We start from the raw sequence: 19,617 nt of genomic DNA, 5'->3' as shown, positions 1-19,617 counted from the left end.
CCTGCATTTCTGGTGGGTCTGTCCTGGACATACCTAGGGATGGTGATGGAAGAGCCTGGGATGGTGGCTGATAGTCATACTTACAGAATCATACCTATGATAGGCTGTTACTAGACTAGTCTGTGAGACAGCTCGCCCGACTTTGTCACCATTCCCCACGTTAGTGAGGGGTGCTTTACATGATCGACTGGGCTAGTCGACTCTGCAAAGTCATAGTTATACCGTCACTTTTACATCAATTTGAAGCAGAAACCACTTTGCAGTGAAATTAAAGCTTAAGTATAAACACACGCTTAATCTTTTAACTTTTCAGAAGTTTACCTGTGTGGTTATTAATGTGACCCGATAACATCATTTAAAGTGTATTTGGGTTTCACGCGTATTCTGAAAACGTTCTAAGAAAGCGTAACGAATCAGAACAAAATAAACTATAGTTTAGATCTCACCAACGAGAATGTATCAGAATACTCTGAATGCACCATGATGGAGTAAGTAGTTACTCTGGGAATGATATATTAACTTTCTGGGATGTGTGGCTCTGTGGTTGTATTGGTGATTGCGTGGCTGAGTTGAAGTTGAAATATCATTATCAATTTTACTTGCCACCTATCAGCTATTTTTTCCAGCAGATTTATTGGGTAAAAATATTCCCTCATAATTCATTTTCTTTTGATTTGAATATTAGATTATAAAGGCTATTTTGAAAGAGTCGCTATTTTAATTACAGTTTTGCATCATTCCATGAACGCTGCTCCGGTATAATATTAAAGAGAAGATTGTATCTACGTGATATACAGCGCATGGGACAGACAGTCTTGCTTTAATGGTCAGGAGAGCTGGTATTTCGGTGATGCGAGTTCTTCTGAGATTTTGCAGACATTAAAACTTTAAATGCTTGTCACTTGAACGTGTCAACCCTGCAATAAACAAAACACCAGAATAGACATGAATCCGTTTCTCGGAGGTCTAGCACTCATTTGAGTAAAAAGCAAATAGGAGTAAATAGATGGGGAAACGACTGAAGTATAACTGCATCCAAATTCTAAATCTACACACGATTGTTGATCTTAACTACCAATCCAGCACTCTAACGCATTTCTACAACATCTCTCTGTCCGTTAAATTCGGAGAAGCCTGAGCCCTGTTTGAGATAAAGGTGTTAATGTCTGCCTTAAAATACCAATGATGTGGAGATGCCGGTGATGGACTGGGGTTAACAATTGTAAACAATTTTACAACACCAAGTTATAGTCCAAATCGTTGGACTATAACTTGGTGTTGTAAAATTGTTTACAATTAAAATACCAAGTTATAGTCCAACATTCCACAACATTCACCTGAGGAAGGAGGAAGCCTCCGAAAGCTTGTAAATTTCAAATAAAATTGTTGGACTATAACTTGGTGTTGTAAAATTGTTTACAATTGTCAACCCCAGTCCATCACCGGCATCTCCACATCATGCCTTAAAATAGGAATGGCATGCAGGTTCGGCTACTAATATCGCCAACAGTCCTTTCTAGTTCAAATGTCGGCAACAAGTTTGTTTTAAAGAAAAGGTGACTGTCACAGATAAAAGTAGACTTAGCCTAACAGCTTGGAACAATTAAAAAAGACACAGTAAATGTAAAAGAAAGGGTGTTTCGCTACTGCACCGTATGGAAGGAGTTACCTGTCGTGTACTGTGGATACCTTAAGGTATATCCGCCGACGATCTGTCTCCTACCCAGCCCATGAGCTCGTGAAAGCGCGCACTCCACATAGATCTCCCAGAAGAGCTGAGCCAGGTGGATGAACAGGGCGGCGTGTTTGGGTTTATCGGAGAGTTTCAGGTAGATCATGAAGTCCCAGAGGCCGCTGACCGTCTTGGTGACTCGCAGCTTCTTCATCTCGATCAGGGCCAGGGAGGAGCTCTCCCAACACGGGGAGTCGATTTCCCCCAGACTCATCGGGTCGGTGCTCCCTTTCTGAGCCATAACCACCATCAGGATCCAGATCAGCATCAGGCACAAGCTGCCGCCCAGAGACTGCATACTACACAGGGAGTGGCCTAACGACCTAAAGAAAAACAGTGGGGGCTTTAAAAACTGGCGAGTCGTTAAATCGAGTATTTGCAATCAAAACATGGAAATAAACTGGGACAGTTCGCTATATTTTGTGAATGATGCTGTGCGGATGATTTCATACTATGAAAGGTATTACAGCACTCACTGACGGGAGGTTTAAGCAATTATGGAGATTTTTGGAAAATAACAAGAGCTATTCTGCTTTGACAGTGATTCAACATCCGCACAGGCACGATAGCCTCCTTCTGTGCTGTACGATTCTATGAATATGTCGCCAGGGTTAGGACACAAACTGGTCTTTGTACACCCCTCCAAATTATATAGCTTTAAACCGAATGCAAGTGACACACTTACAGTAAGACGGTATATTGCAAAGGACGGTTCCTATATTACACGGTGGAAATTAGCCTTGGAGTGTATTGGACATTGGGAAGAGGAAATTCAACCTCTTCGACGATAAATGGGACTGAACGTGTAAAAATACACGACAACTGCATGAATTTCACCAAGATCTTCAGATGGAATATTGTTGGTGAAAATTTTGGGGAGCAAATTGTTTTTTTTCCCCCACAGACGGGCGTGTCCACCGAGAATTACACTATGCTAAGAGAGCAAAAGCGTTTACAAACTTCTCAGTGTTCGTATGTGAGACCCAGACGTGTTTTGGGTTCTTCGCACAAAAGTTGCTGATCATGAGAAGCTGTACCAGGAAGAGGGAAAGGGAACTGGGAAGAGAGAGAGAGAGAAATCACCCCGGGCCACTCTGGGGATTCTCCAAATAACTTCTTGCAGAGATCGGGGGTCTGAGAAGGCGGCATGTGAATGGAAGGAAGGAGAATATATTCAAAAAATGCAAAAGCCGTCAGACTGAAGGAGCTGGCAACAATAATGAGCTAAAAGCGATCGGCCGTGTGACCTGTATCAAAGGAGCTTTGTTATAGATGACCCTGCTCTGGGCAGGTCACACACTGACATGACTAAACATCCATGTCAAAAGGCTAGAAACCGAATCCAGGACATCAATAACCCTCAAACCTTGGAGATCAGAGCTAATAAATGGAAAGATGCCTAGTTTGGAGAGTGGATTCGACACCCCATAAATATAAGTGCATAAAATGAATTATAGCGTGATTATGGAAATGACATTTCCGTTCCGATCCTCGTGAGGTGTAATTTATTGATATAAATGTACTTATAGCTGAAAAGATGTTTTTTTTTTAACTCGGCGTAACATTGCACATTGCCAAGAAATTTATGCTTTGTTATAAATAAAAAAACAAAAATAATACTGCGGATACGGTACTGGAAATCTGAAACAAGCAGAAAAGGGTGGAAACACTCAGCCAGCCAGTCAGCATCTGTGGAGAGAGAACAGCGGGATTAATGTTTGGGGTGCAGATCATTAACGATAATGTTTGGGGTGCAGATCATTAACGATAATGTTTGGGGTGCAGACCATTAACGATAATGTTTGGGGTGCAGACCATTAACGATAATGTTTGGGGTGCAGACCATTAACGATAATGTTTGGGGTGCAGACCATTAACGATAATGTTTGGGGTGCAGACCATTAACGATAATGTTTGGGGTGCAGACCATTAACGATAATGTTTGGGGTGCAGATCATTAACGATAATGTTTGGGGTGCAGACCATTAACGATAATGTTTGCGGTGCAGACCATTAACGATAATGTTTGGGGTGCAGATCATTGCCCGCAAACCAAACGTTAACTCTCAGCGGAAGCTGTCTGACCTGCTGAATGTTCCTGTCCTTTGATAAAGCTTTGCTCAGAGTGCTGAACATCCCACTTTGGTGGATAGGTTCCGCGTTTAATAAACTCCTAACCGTAACTCTGTATATTTTCTTCTGCAATTTGTATGCATCATGTTTGTCTCGGGTACACTCGGCAGGATTATCATAGGAAGATAGGAATGTGCGGGACCAGAAACTACCGCCGTGGTGCCTCTGGCCTGTTCCGAGAACTTGTTATTTTAAGGTGCATTATTATGTCCCAACGTACGGCACCAGTAAGATGATACTGTATCGCCGTGTTTTATCAATAGGATACAGTCTAGATAAACAAGGGGAACTTTGTCAGTCAAAATAATGTTCTCAAATATAGTTAATTAAATCGGAAATACAGCGTTTACGAATACACGGTAAAATAAATTGTAAACCTCTAATAAAGAGTATGCAAACAAACAAAATAATCCGCGTCGAAGATGTCAAGAAGTCTTAGAGGGAAATGAACTGGAGTTAAAGTGTAAGTGATTTTAATGGTCAATTTATAACGAGTGTGGAAGTTATTCCTGCTGCTGGGAATATATGACAGTAAAGGCGTCTGGGACAGGACACAAGCATATTTAAACTCCCTGACTTCACTAAAAGGAAAACCTTGTAATCACAAACTTGCTGCTAGACCACAGTGCAACTATTCTGCTTTGTTACCGAAATGCTGTCGCTGTGTAATTCGTAATTCGAGATTCTTATCTGATGAATTGTTTGTATGGACATCTGGCGCTCATGCCTGTAAAGAAACTGTTACTTCACTAACTCGCCTGAGCAGCTGGGAAACAGAAAATCAAATATGACACTTCAAACTGAAGATTCATTTTACGACTATATTATCTAGTACAATAAAATACGTTTGCTTTAAACAATTCCCTTTAACATCAAGTCGGATACAAATGACATGACAGTAAATACTTGGGATGGGAAATGCATATTTACTTACAGTGAAGATGCACGTCTTTCTTGCTGCGAATCACTATTACATCAGCAGATTCCGGAACTCTGGTTGTATTGGTCGCTGACGGTCGAGCGGGAGAAGTTGCTTCTTTGGGCTAAGCAAGGTTGGATCCTAGAGATGGGTTTAGACGTAACCTGTAACTCGGCGCATATATTTATACCACAGTACGCCCACGGTCTCTGCGTCAGATTATGTGTCTTTTCCATTTCTCGTGTGCCTACTAAAACGATCCTGTTGTCTGTTGGATCATTTGGATTAACCATACTTAACTATATGCAAATGATACTGATAACGGGATGCAACAGCTGTCAATGGGAAGCTCGAGTCCAAGGGGTTTGATTTTCGTTTTACTATTTTAACTACTGTAATCTCATAAGGTGCTCCTTTTACTTGCAGAGTTCATGTGAAAGCAACGCCTATGTCGGGATTTACAGTATAATGGTGGCGGGGGCAGTTTTCTCCAATTGCTTTCAAGATAAAATATTACATTGATAAGATACTATTACAAAAGTGAATCAACTTTATCAGTTATGTACTGACATTTCTACGAATTATTCTTAAATAGTAAGAATATATTTCGAGGGATGCACCCCAGAATGGAATGAAAATGAGCGACACGTGGAAATAAAAGTTCCTTCCTTTTAAGATGGTGTGAAAATACACCATATATTCCCCAAAAGATTCCACCTTAGAGCTTCAACAAGCGTTAAACCATAGACTCAGGCGATTAATTACACCGTACAGACAACTCATGTTATACCAAGGGGATATTTGTCTCAGTTCCCTAGGCGGTATTTTTTTAAATTATGGTAACCCTGGACAGATTCTTGGTGCAGTCCTCATTAGTTTGCACTTTTATAAAGGGAGTGTATGGGGTGCAGCAGGTATGTACATTTTAATAACTAAGACCGCAGTTATACCATACAAACGGACCTTAGAGCGATGCAAGTTCGCTGTGGGTATAGATAGAATGCTGAGTTATAAGGTACTGCAAATTCGCACTCAGTCTGTGATTCCGAAGCAAGTTTGCATCTCCGCTCAACTTCCCATATTCTTGGCGTCATTACAATGGCATCGCAGCGCTGCCCATTGAGGCAAATTGTTGCTACACACCTGAAGGGTCATCTTCGGAAATTTGGGCTTAATTTTCTAATCATTTTCAGCAACAACAACTACTTAGATTTATATAGCGCCTTTAATGTAGTAAAACAAGGCGCTTCACAGAAATGTTAAATTAATTTTTGATGCATCGAACCTCTCGGCTGGCTGCATGAAGTCTGAAAATTGCCATTTCGTATTCTGGAGTTACACTGCACAAAAAGATTTTTGCTTCTGTTGTGAAAACTCCCATTCTGACCTGGAAACAATGCTGTCTTATATGATCACATCATGTAAGACTGCAGGTGACACTCAATGTTTAATAAATCAGTGGTTGCAAGGCAGTACTTGTTAGAACATAACACGTGGTGCACAGTATGTGGTCACTGGTAACATTCGGAACTGTCCCATGGGAAGAGCAGTTTCCAAAATTTCCAAACATCGTGCATTCATCATGCCACATAGACTTCAGCGCCAGGCCTGGAGAAAAATGGGCAAATCCTCTTTCTAAGTGCCACAATAACTGGAAAGGCAAATTGCTCTTTAGAATTTCGAGCCCAAAGAAAATCAAGTTATTTCGCACATCGAACTCGGTCATCATTGGTGGACAGAGCCCATCTGTGGAGGTAACTTTGATTTGTAAGGAGCTGCCAAGAAAAAATATTCACCTTTGTCAAAGCAAACTGATTAATTATCTCCTTTAAAGGTGCAATTATACTGCCACTTTTGTGTTGCTGCGAAGCAGTTTTTTGTTTTGCAGTGACAGTATAACTCTACAATCTGACTGCAGAGCGGAGTGGAGCAGTGAACGCCCTCCAGGAGGCATTCGCAGAACCATTCAGCCTGACACCATGCGGAATATAAGTCCAGCGCAGTATCTTACTAACTCTAAAAACGTGAAGCTGCTGACCACTTAAAAAAAACGTTTACTATTTTTTAATACTATGACAATGCAGACGCTGTTACCCGCACTCTCAAAACATAAAACAATTACCATTAGAGTGTGGAGCTCTGCGTTAGCATTGTTAAGAGGGTGATCTGCAGCTGCAGCATAATACCGGTGCTTCTGGTTGTACTTTGTATTCTGCAGCTACCGGTCTCAGATTGGTAATGTGTTGTAATTGGAACATAAGAAACGTGGTCCTTTCATATATACAAAACCTTTCATTCAAAACTCACCAGTAGGGAGCAGAATTCTGCGCATGCGTGTAAGGGAGAATTAGATTCGCAGACAGGCAGATTGCTAGCCTTAGTATAATAGCCCCCAAAACTACTGAAAGCACCGTTAAATGAAGATAAAGGAAAACAGAAAGACAAGCTAACACAGTCTACAAAGGAACCATGCATTAGTTAGGGTGCCACAAAATTAAAAAGTACTTGTAACATAAATGTTTTTCTCACAAAGTGATAAAAATCTTTTGGGGCAGATAATATAACAGGAGACGCCCGATGCCCCATGTGGGCAGCAATCTCAAAGAAGGGTTGGGAGTTGGTGCACAAGGTGTCTGCTAGGCTCATTCAATCCCCGACTTTGATTCAAAGTAGACGTACACGTACAGAAATCCTAATCGCCGTTTTTAAAACAAAATTAATTTGTTGATCTGCCAGAAGACTTCACAGTCAGGTCTTTCTCCACGCTCGGGCATTCTGTAAGAACAATTACAAGGAGCAGAGCAACACTACAGCGAGACTGCAATTTCGAACCAGGTTTAGAGCTAATATAGAACCAACCTACTCCAAGAAATTGTGTTGCTGGTTGCACTCTGCAGCTCACAAAATTGATAATTGAAAAGAAGTTCAATAATTACCTCTTTGAGAGACCAGTAAGGTTTCAGATTTGATCCTCAGTCTTTGCTACATTAGTTGATTATAGTCAGAACCGTGTTAGAAACACTCAATATATATTTTGCCTCAGTAAAGGTTTTAAAATTTGTCATTGGGTTTTTCAGGACATTCTGGAGGGGGAGGGTGAACAGCCAGTTGTCGTGGTGCATATAGGCACCAACGATATAGGTAAAAAACAGGATGAGGTCCTACAAGCTGAATTTAGGGAGTTAGGAGTTAAACTAAAGAGTAGGACCTCAAAGGTAGTAATCTCAGGATTGCTACCAGTGCCACGGGTTAGTCAGAGTAGGAATGACAGGATAGCTAAGATGAATACGTGGCTTGAGAGATGGTGCAAGAGGGAGGGATTCAAATTCCTGGGCCATTGGAACCGGTTCTGGGGGAGGTGGGACCAGTACAAATTGGACGGTCTGCATCTGGGCAGGACTGGAACCAATGTCCTAGGGGGAGTGTTTGCCAGTGCTGTTGGGGAGGGTTTAAACTAATGTGGCAGGGGGATGGGAACCGATGCAGGAAGTCAGTGGGAAATAAAGTGGTGACAGAAACAAAAGGCAGTAAGGGAGAGTGTACAGAACATGACTGGACAGATGGTCTGAGAAAGCAGGGCAAAGACCAAGGGAAGTCTAGATTAAACTGCATTTATTTCAATGCAAGAAGTCTGATGGGCAAGGCAGATGAACTCAGGGCATGGATGGGTACATGGGACTGGGATGTTATAGCTATTACTGAAACATGGCTAAGGGAGGGGCAGGACTGGCAGCTCAATGTTCCAGGGTACAGATGCTTTAGGAAAGATAGAGCAGGAGGTAAGAGAGGAGGGGGAGTTGCGTTCTTGATTAGGGAGAACATCACGGCAGTAGTGAGAGAGGATATATCCGAGGGTTCGCCCACTGAGTCTATATGGGTAGAACTGAAAAATAAGAAGGGAGAGATCACTTTGATAGGATTGTACTACAGACCCCCAAATAGTCAACGGGAAATTGAGGAGCAAATATGTAAGGAGATTACAGACAGCTGCAAGAAAAATAGGGTGGTAATAGTAGGGGACTTTAACTTTCCCAACATTGACTGGGACAGCCATAGCATTAGGGGCTTGGATGGAGAGAAATTTGTTGAGTGTATTCAGGAGGAATTTCTCATTCAGTATGTGGATGGCCCGACTAGAGGGGGGGCAAAACTTGACCTCCTCTTGGGAAATAAGGAAGGGCAGGTGACAGAAGTGTTAGTGAGGGATCACTTTGGGACCAGTGATCATAATTCCATTAGTTTTAAGATAGCTATGGAGAAGGATAGGTCTGGCCCAAAAGATAAAATTCTAAATTGGGGAAAGGCCAATTTTGATGGTATTAGACAGGAACTTTCAGAAGTTGATTGGGAGAGTCTGTTGGCAGGCAAAGGGACGTCTGGTAAGTGGGAGGCTTTCAAAAGTGTGTTAACCAGGGTTCAGGGTAAGCACATTCCTTATAAAGTGAAGGGCAAGGCTGGTAGAAGTAGGGAACCTTGGATGACTTGGGAGATTGAGGCACTAGTCAAAAAGAAGAAGGAGGCATATGACATGCATAGGCAGCTGGGATCAAGTGGATCCCTTGAAGAGTATAGAGATTGCCGGAGTAGAGTTAAGAGAGAAATCAGGAGGGCAAAAAGGGGATATGAGATTGCTTTGGCAGATCAGGCAAAGGTGAATCCAAAGAGCTTCTACAAATACATAAAGGGCAAAAGGGTAACTAGGGAGAGAGTAGGGCCTCTTAAGGATCAACAAGGTCATCTATGTGCGGAACCACAAGAGATGGGTGAGATCCTGAATGAATATTTCACATCAGTATTTACGGTTGAGAAAGGCATGGATGTTAGGGAACTTGGGGAAATAAATAGTGATGTCTTGAGGAGTGTACATATTACAGAGAGGGAGGTGCTGGAAGTCTTAACGCGCATCAAGGTAGATAAATCTCCGGGACCTGATGAAATATATCCCAGGACGTTATGGGAGGTTAGGGAGGAAATTGCGGGTCCCCTAGCAGAGATATTTGAATCATCCACCGCTACAGGTGAGGTGCCTGAAGATTGGAGGGTAGCAAATGTTGTGCCTTTGTTTAAGAAGGGCGGCAGGGAAAAGCCTGGGAACTACAGACCAGTGAGCCTGACATCTGTAGTGGGTAAGTTGTTAGAGGGTATTCTGAGGGACAGGATCTACAGGCATTTGGAGAGGCAGGGACTAATTAGGAACAGTCAGCATGGTTTTGTGAGAGGAAAATCATGTCTCACGAATTTGATTGAGTTTTTTGAAGGGGTAACCAAGAAGATAGATGAGGGCTGTGCGGTAGACGTGGTCTACATGGACTTCAGCAAAGCATTTGACAAGGTACCGCATGGTAGGTTGTTACATAAGGTTAAATCTCATGGGATCCAAGGTGAGGTAGCCAATTGGATACAAAATTGGCTTGACGACAGAAGACAGAGGGTGGTTGTAGAGGGTTGTTTTTCAAACTGGATGCCTGTGTCCAGCGGTGTGCCTCAGGGATCGGTGCTGGGTCCGCTGTTATTTGTTATTTATATTAATGATTTGGATGAGAATTTAGGAGGCATGGTTAGTAAGTTTGCAGATGACACCAAGATTGGTGGCATTGTGGACAGTGAAGAAGGTTATCTAGGATTGCAACGGGATCTTGATCAATTGGGCCAGTGGGCCGATGAATGGCAGATGGAGTTTAATTTAGATAAATGTGAGGTGATGCATTTTGGTAGATCGAATCGGGCCAGGACCTACTCCGTTAATGGTAGGGCGTTGGGGAGAGTTATAGAACAAAGAGATCTGGGAGTACAGATTCATAGCTCCTTGAAAGTGGAGTCACAGGTGGATAGGGTGGTGAAGAAGGCATTCAGCATGCTTGGTTTCATTGGTCAGAACATTGAATGCAGGAGTTGGGATGTCTTGTTGAAGTTGTACAGGGCATTGGTGAGGCCACACTTGGAGTACTGTGTACAGTTCTGGTCACCCTATTATAGAAAGGATATTATTAAACTAGAAAGAGTGCAGAAAAGATTTACTAGGATGCTACCGGGACTTGATGGTTTGACTTACAGGGAGAGGTTAGACAGACTGGGACTTTTTTCCCTGGAGAGCAGGAGGTTAAGGGGTGATCTTATCGAAGTCTATAAAATAATGAGGGGCATAGATAAGGTCGATAGTCAAAATCTTTTCCCAAAGGTAGGGGAGTCTATAACGAGGGGGCATAGATTTAAGGTGAGAGGGGAGAGATACAAAAGGGTCCAGAGGGGCAATTTTTTCACTCAAAGGGTGGTGAGTGTCTGGAACGAGCTGCCAGAGGCAGTAGTAGAGGCGGGTACAATTTTGTCTTTTAAAAAGCATTTGGACAGTTACATGGGGAAGATGGGTATAGAGGGATATGGGCCAAGTGCAGGCAATTGGGACTAGCTTAGTGGTATAAACTGGGCGACATGGACATGTTGGGCCGAAGGGCCTGTTTCCATGTTGTAACTTCTATGATTCTATGATTCTATGATTTGAAGGAAAACTACCGGGAAGAAGGGTAAAAGTTACTGGGAGGTAAAGAATAATATCCCATCAGTGCAGCTGACCGAACAGTACTGATGCATTCTGGTACATTACATATGCTCAGACTGTACAATCCAAATCCAGCTCTGGGCAAAAGTATTGAGTCCAAGCCCAAGCTTTTAGGAGAGAATGAGGCCTTCAAATAAAAACTTTAGGCATTACAAGACACAAAATACAATTCAATTGATAAGTTTAGTCATGTATTGCAAAATAAGTATTTTTAAACTTAAAAAAAATTGTTTCAACCTTTAAATTAAAAAAAAATGTTTTTGCTTTAAAATCTGGTGAATTGTTCTACTCATCGAGGTGAAGGACATTGATATTGGAAATGGAACACTTCTGAATTTCAGGCACCCAAGTGTCTGCATCAAGCACTCCTAGGTCTGGCATAGACTAGGTAGAGGTAAAGATCCACCTATTCGACCCCAACCTTGTACCTTAACCCCCAACATCAAAATAATATCCCCTATGGAACAGGAAGATACTTATTGCACCTGTCATCCTCTCTGAGCCAAATTAGAGGAATGATATTGATATTGTACCCATTGTTTTCTTAAAATTATTGCAAACACCAAGGTGAATGAAGTGCTGTATTGTTGGGGGTACCAAAACGAATCATTAAGGTGGGCGATAAAGATCCCATGGTATTTTTCGAAGAGCAGAGGATTGTCTTAGTTTCTTGGCCAACATTGCTCCCTAAACCAAAAACAGATGAACGTTATCCACTTGGTTGCTGCTTGTGCAACACCAAACAGTTGTTTCACGTGTAGGTAATTCTGTGGCTGCAGTACTTTGGGCTGTTTCTCACTGATGTGATCAGGTGCTATATCGATGCAGGGTTTTATAATATTTATACGGAAGATCTTTCAGACTAGAGTGAAACCAGCGACTTTCTGTGCAACCTCGGATGAGTAGTGAACGTCTGATCTCCGGAAGTGCAATTTGACGCCTCTTTGCTTCCAAAACTTTATAAACGCCTAACGGCTCTAGGAACGAGTTCAAACGTATCGACGAGTCTCCGGAGTTTTAAGATGTCGCACACACACCAAAGCCGCTTGGCACTTTAAAAAAAAAGTTTTCTCGCGCGCTCTCGCCCTTATTATAGAAATTAAACAAATGCACGTCACTAGACGCTTTAGGAAGATGATCGGCGACACAAATAAATTAATTCCACTCGCTCTGAGTCTGAGGCGGATGGAGCCCGGCGGGGGATTGTGAAGGGTGGGTTTCCGGTCGGGGTTGCCATGGTGCGGTGCGGCCTCGCGCTTCTGAGGAAGGTACGGTCCGGTCCGTTTGATTCCGTTACTGCCCGAACAGTGAGCACGAGGGGAGCGGGAGCGGGAGCAGGAGCTCGGCCTGTGGGCGACAGTGGGCCAGCGATAGGAAACCATAGTTATCAGGAGAGACTTGAGATACTGGGACTACTTCCACTGCAGCAGAGAAGGCTAAGAGGAGATTTAATAGAACTTTTTAAAATTATATAGGGTTTTCATAGAATGACTAGGTGGGGGGGGGGGATTATTACTGACTGCAATACCGCCCCCTCTCCCTGGCCAACGTCTCAGGCTGAAGCAGATTGCTCACAAACCTCTGCATCCTCTTCAACCATAGCTGAGCTTCCAACCCAGTATAATCTCCATCACAAAGATCATCTACTTCCAACTCTGTAACATCACCCACCTATGCCTCTACCTCTGTCCAACTGCCACTGGAACCTTCATCCATGCACTTGGCACTCCTAAGTTTGACTGTTCCAAAGCTCTTCTGGCTGGCCTCTCATTCTGCATCCCCCTACAGTGATTACACTTCAAAAGTACTTCATTGGGACATCCTGAGGTCGTGAATGGCACTAAATAAATGCAAGTCTTTCTTTCATTAAACCTCATCATCCAAAATTGCTGCCCATATCCAGATCTGCTTGGCATTCACCCCTCTCCTCGGAGAGCTACATTGGCTCCTGGTTCTCTCAAATTTAAAATTATATTCCTTGTCTTTAAATCCCTGTGTGGCCAGGCTCCTCCCTATCCTTGTCACTTCCTCCTGTACAACAATGCACATTTGAATTCACTTTCTCTGACTGGCCTTTTATGCATCCCCCACCTAGTCTCATCATTGGTGGTTGTGCCTTCAGCTGCCTGTGGCCCAAACTCTTTCTGTCCTTAAGCTTCTCCACTTCACTTCTTTAAGAGCCTTCTTAAAACCAACCTTTAAAATACTTCCTTCTTTGGCTTGGAGTCCATTTTTTTTCCTCCCATGTCTGTGAAGTGCCTTGGGACATTTTTCCTATTACACATGGATTCAACACTAGTTTCTAGTAGATAACTTTCATCATGTGGACCAGTGCTAAGTAATAATGCAAAGATTTCAAAAAAGGCACAGTGTATAACACTTGTGCATTTGCTTGGGAGCCATTTTTTGAATATTTTCTTTTCAATTATCTCATGTTGTAGTATGGCAACTTTATTGACAATCTCAGACTTTATGTTCGTGGAGGGAGCGGTGGAATGGGACTCCGTCGACTTGGTGGTGAAGGAGGTAAAGGTGGTGATGTCTGGGTTGTATCACAAGATGGGATAACCTTGAAAAAGATCAAGGATAAATATCCAGATAAACGCTTTGTGGCTGGAGTTGGCTCTAATAGCAGGTATGTAGATATGCATAACACAAGTGTTAACTTTTGAAAGTACCCTGTGATCTGAGTGTTTGGCAGCAAGTTTTAGGTCACAAGTAGAAATGAATACAAAAGTTCAAGTTCTGCTGATCTGTAAATATGTTAAATCACTCATTGTTTAATCTTTACACTACTAAAACACAAAACATATTTTAAAACTTTGAGAGTGTCTGAAATATTGCAAAGCTATACATAATATATCAACAATTCTTCTCGAATACAACAACAACTTTCATTTATATAGTGCCTTTAACATAGTAAAATGTCCCAAGGCATTATACTGGTATATTGGTATATATGAAGTAGTTTTAAAATGCCAGAATATTTTTTAAATCCATGGTTAGTACAGTGTTCTGATTGTGGTAGCACTTGATATTTCATACATGCAATGATTTGAGACAATTAGTAATGCCTAAACCCTTTAGGGTTTTGAAGCTTTTACTTTTGGAAGCCTTTCTGCTCAGAATTTAATATATGTAACCAGGATTCTGTAGACTTGTCAAGGCTACATGTAGATTGAGGGGACAAATAGTGCAGTTATAAATCAAGTAATTTGTCAGTGTGTGTTTGTGACTTTGTCATAAGCAGCATGAGCATTTAGTATAAACTTGTTTATTGTGCTCAGTAGGGCTGAATACTACTATGAACACTGGAAGTAATATTTATAAAGACTTGTATAATTGTTAAACCAAAAGATTGGGAACTTTTAAACTGAGTTTACTTGGTAGCATTTTAAGATTTGACACGAGACTGGTTTTAGCTGTACTGACTCCAAAGCACAAACGCAGCAAAACATTGAATGTTTTATATAATTAAATAGTTTTTCGGCCATATTTTGTTTTGATTTGGAATGGTTCAGCAATTTAAAATTTTATAAGTTTTCTTTCTATATTTGTACAGTGCAGCTCAACAAGAAATTTTGGTCTCATTATACAATTACCAGTGAAGTTGATTCTTTTCCTTGTATACATAATGGGCATAATTGAGGTGAGTGTACTAGAAAAGTGATCAAAAATGTTGACAGCACAGATTAATTCATGTAGCAGTCAATGAGAGGTAGCTATTGCCTGGCAGTTGTCTAGATTGTGATTGGCTAAGATTAACCTTTTCATTGACATTTCAGGTATGAATAAGATACTACTGGCTTTTATATTAATGATTTCTTAATGTCTGTTATATACTTTATAGCTTGATAGTCATGAATTAAAGTTTAAATCTACACTTAATTTCAGACAGGTTCTTCATCTCTAGGATTTTTTTTGTGTGAATATAATTAAATAGTAATTGCTGATGTTTTTAAAAATGTGATGTGGTAGCACTGTGTACTGTTAGATAGTGGAGTCATAGCTCTTTCAAAAAGCAGGCACAGGTACGATGGGCTGAATGGCCTCTTTGATGTCCCGAATGATTCCATGATATCTGGAATCATGCCGTCACAGTTAGTTCAGTCTTAGCTGTGTCTTTGAGGGAGTTAAAAAGCAGGTCACGAACAATCTATCATGGTGGGGTTTCTTGACCAGTAAAGAGCTGCATAGTGATATTTCTGGACCAATGGATACTTGAAGGAAATGTACTTGTAAGTGTTTTTTTGGGAATGAGGAGTACCAGGGGGAAAAAAGAATACTTTGGTTCAAAACTATTCTCTTTTCTCTTCCCCCACAAAGAGTATTTGTCACATTAAACCTTTGCTGATGACTTATGGGCAATATGAAACGCTAAGGTTTGATTGAGTCACGTGTGCTGTTGACACCCAGCTTTACCTCTCTGCCGCTACCCTTGACTCTCTGCTATATGTTTGCAGAGCTTACATTAAGTTCTGGATGCGCAAGAGCTTTCTTCAACTCAACGAGCCAGAAATTGCTCCCAAAATAACGGACGAGCTCAACAGCACTCTCTGTTTTTAATGGCGAATTGAAGGAGCGAGTTCCCGCTTTTGCACATGCGCACTAAAACGCGGAAATCGTGAACTTGCTCCTCTTGGTTTGCCGGTGATTTGACAGCTTCGAATTAAAGGGCTATCGCATGCTGCAATCATAGAAATCATTGAAAAATTGCAAACTTGCTTATCTGCCCAGCTGGACGGTAACTAATCGCTCCACCAAGCAGGTATGCTTGAAAATACCAGGTCTAAACTAAGTTTTAAAAGCACGGTTAGTCTTAATGATTGCCAAACAACTAAAAATTACATTTTAAAAATGTGGAGTTTCATATTACTCCTTATTTTAATAGTTTTTGGTCATTTAAAAAAAAAATTTAAAATTACATTTTATTTTTATTTTTCCCTTCTGTTTCTTTTTAATTTAATTCAGTTATTTCTTTGGCTTTTTATTTTTTAAAAAATATTTTTTTAAATTTACAATGACATCCAGAATACTACCTTTAAATGAATGAAGTCTGCTTGCCTGCTTGAGCAATGCAGCCTGATTCTGTGGGCATGACTTCTCTTCCTGACAGATTTTGTGGGCGTGTCTTCTATTCTCTCAGACTGTTCCATGCGCATCAACTCACGCTGCTCAGAGGCTGGGTTGATAGCGCACAATTTTTTTACATTTCAAAATCACGCAATTTGATGCCACAGAGCCCGCAGTAAGTATTTTCATTAATTCGCAGGAGCTGCGGTGAGCGGTGCCACGTCACTTTGCCCATAGTTCCTGACCCATAGTTGCCAAGACAGAAGCTATCCTGTTTGGCTCCTGCCAAAATCTTAGCCTCTAACTCCATCACTCACTCTAGCAGCTCATTCAGGCTAAGCCCAATTGTACACAACCTAGGTGTCATGTTTGACTCCAAGGTTTATGATATTAAAACTTTAAACCCCATATTTTAACTCTACCAAGATTGCCTATTTCCACCCCTGCGATATTCTCCATCTCTGCCCCTACCTCACCTCATTGCCCTTGAAACACTTCGGGCTCGATTTTTGGACGTCCAAGCCGGTGGGTTCGTGGCGGGGGGGCTCCGAAAATCGGGGATTCCCGGGGCGGGTCCGGAGCCTGGCTCCAACCCGCCCACTTCCGGGTTCCCCAGTGACGCGCTTAGCTGCGCGCGCAGCCCCCACATGCGGGACTCCCACCGGCAATTAAAGCTTTAATTGCCGGCGGGATCCCATTTAAGGCAATTAATGTGATAGTTCAGGTCATTAGCAGACCTGATTTGGAGGATATTTTAGGAGGGGTGGGATTTTCATCTCAACTGAGCGTATTTCCCCTACTGGGGGAAACACTCCCAGTTGAAATGGACGTGTTGCAGCCACCAGCCTGTGGCAGCTGCAAAGGTCCATTTGACAGATGGTGGGGGGAGACCCTCACTCATTGCAGGAGGCCACTCTGTCATTTTGGACAAAGTTTGGCCTCCACCACCCTCCTAACAATAAAATTCACCAACTTGGAACCTCAACCCTGGTGAGCAGACACATTTACCTACCTTGTGGACCCCCTCAAACATGCATCTTCTGGATGGGGGCCGCCATAGCTGCAGTCATGACCTCCTCGGAGGACGAACAGCATCACCGTCCACGCCGTCCACCTCTGACACATGGAGCTCCACAACACAGTGCTGTGACACATCCACCTGCACAGCAGGAGGGAGGGCAACCGCAGAGAGAGATGCGTCGCAGAGGGCACTACCCTCGCCACAGGGTCCACAGACCGAGGCTCAGCTTCCTGGACCTCTCTGAGCAGCAGTGCACACGGAGGCACAGAGTCACTCAACATGTAGTTGTGGACATCTGCAGCCTCCTTCATGCCGAGCTGCTCCCGGCTGGCCATAGCACCATCTTCTTACCTGTCGCTGTCAAAGGCACCACTGCCCTCAACAACTTCTTCTCCGCATCCTTCCAGGGTGCCACCAGGGACATCGCCGACGTCTCTCAATCATCTTTACAAAAGAGCCCTGCAAATACACCTACACCCACTCTGTAGTGACACAATGGGTGGCATCAGGTGTGTGGGTCTTCATGGTGATCCTCAGGAAAGGGCATTATTGCACAAACCAGACAAGATTTGCAAAGACGTGGCAATAGTGGTGACAATATAATAAGTAATGTGAGTTGATCAGAAATCAAATATAAGTAAAAACCATGACAAACCCTCAAACACCCTTGTGCATCCCCTTCATGCTCACGACACGTTTGCCTTACGCTTCCTACTACACATTTGTGATGCATGCCCTGTGGCTGCAGCACAGGTAGTGGCAGGTTGGGTGAGGCTGACCGTGAAAGAGATGCATGAGGGGGTGAATATGAGACAGAGCCATGAGATTGTATGAGGATTGGGTTGAGTGGTAGTGGTGGGATGAGTACTGGCGAGGTGAGTAAGTGCAGGTAAGATGAGGATGAGCTTTGAGTGAGTGTGAGGAGTGATGTGATAGAGTAGTGTTGGCTGTGCAGAAGGAGATGTGGGGTGGGGGTGGTGATGTGGCAAACGGAGTGTAGGGGAATGAGTAAGTGTACTCATTTCGGCTGACCTACTTAGGTCATTGCAGCGCCTCCTGCACTGTATGCAGGTGCGTGATATGTTGGTGGTGCAGGTGACCTCCTCTGTCACCTCGAGCCGGGCCTTCATGGTGGCAGAGGCAGACCACTTCCTCCCGTCCGCCGGGGAGAAAATCTCTCCTCCTTCTCCTCCTCACCCCATCCAGTAGGACCTGGAGTGAGGTATCATTAAACCTGGGAGCAGCCTTCCGCCTGGGCTGCTCCATGTTGTAATTTTGGCTCCTTTCTGCAGCATCAGTCAGTGGAGGACTGCCCCTTTAAATAGGGCTACTCCAGCTGACAGCCTATGATGCGGGTGCGCAGTCCGCCCACTGCGCAGCTTTCTAGTCCGAAACCCGGAAGCTAAGGTAAATGCCTTCAATTAGGCTGCGATCGCGTGCGGAGCACCCCGAATTCACCGGGCGTGTTTCCCACGCGCCCAATCGACCCCCCGCTGCCAACGGCCTCCCTCCTAATATCGAGCCCTTCATGTCTTTGACATTTCCAGCCTTGCTAGCATCCTGAGTTTCAATTCGTGGGGCACTGGCACCAATACTGGAGAAAGAGGGAGCTGTTCTGTTGGGACAGGCTCCATTTAAACTGGGCTGTGACCAGTCTCCTGGTGAATCGAATAACTTGGGCTGTAGATAGGGCTTTAAACTAAAAGGGGGGGAGGGGCCAGGTGAGGGGAAATTTAGAAATCAAAAGATAAAAGTCAAAGCAACAGAGCAGTGTAGTGATTTGGGTAAAGATAAACAGACTGGCAGGAAGGAACAGAGATTTTAACGGTAATAATGCACCAGGGAATAAGGTAAAAGCAGGGAAAATGGTAAAAAGTTAAAATTAAAGGCTCTGTATCTGAATGCACGCAGCATTCGTAACAAGATAGACGATTTAGTGGCAAAAATAGAGATAAATGGGTTTGATCTAATAGCCATTAATAAGACATGGTTGCAAGGTGACCAAGGTTGGGAACTAAATATTCCAGGGTACTTGACGTTTTGCAAAGACAGGCAGAATGGAAAAGGATGGGTGGGTAGCCCTGATAATAAAGGATGACATAAGGACAGTGGTGAGAAAGGATCTTGGCTCAGAAAATAAGGAAGTGGAATTAGTATGGGTGGAAATAAGAAATAACAAGGGG

At 42.9% G+C, this 19,617-nt stretch overlaps 2 protein-coding genes across 2 annotated transcripts in view; one reads left to right on the top strand and one right to left on the bottom strand.

Annotated features, from left to right (window-relative positions):
- Window positions 1–898: 898 nt before the first annotated feature.
- LOC137332375 (protein FAM237A-like) lies at window positions 899–2,030 on the bottom strand. Its single transcript, XM_067996153.1, has 2 exons — window positions 1,690–2,030; window positions 899–917 (listed from the first exon to the last, which is right to left on the bottom strand). Exons 1-2 carry the CDS (start codon window positions 2,028–2,030, stop codon window positions 899–901), a joined length of 360 nt encoding a protein of 119 aa, XP_067852254.1.
- Window positions 2,031–12,537: 10,507 nt separating this feature from the next.
- The window catches only part of gtpbp10 (GTP-binding protein 10 (putative)), a 43,020-nt gene continuing 35,940 nt past the window's right edge, over window positions 12,538–19,617 (top strand). Inside the window, exons 1-2 of the mRNA XM_068007054.1 lie at window positions 12,538–12,608; window positions 13,782–13,975. Coding sequence (XP_067863155.1) covers window positions 12,576–12,608; window positions 13,782–13,975 — 227 coding nt within the window. The 5' untranslated portion in view covers window positions 12,538–12,575. The remainder of the gene's footprint in view (window positions 12,609–13,781; window positions 13,976–19,617) is intronic.

This window comes from Heptranchias perlo, chromosome 2 (genome assembly GCF_035084215.1).
Source record: "Heptranchias perlo isolate sHepPer1 chromosome 2, sHepPer1.hap1, whole genome shotgun sequence".
Lineage (NCBI taxonomy): Eukaryota > Metazoa > Chordata > Chondrichthyes > Hexanchiformes > Hexanchidae > Heptranchias > Heptranchias perlo.
This window is presented reverse-complemented; position numbering and strand designations above follow the sequence as displayed.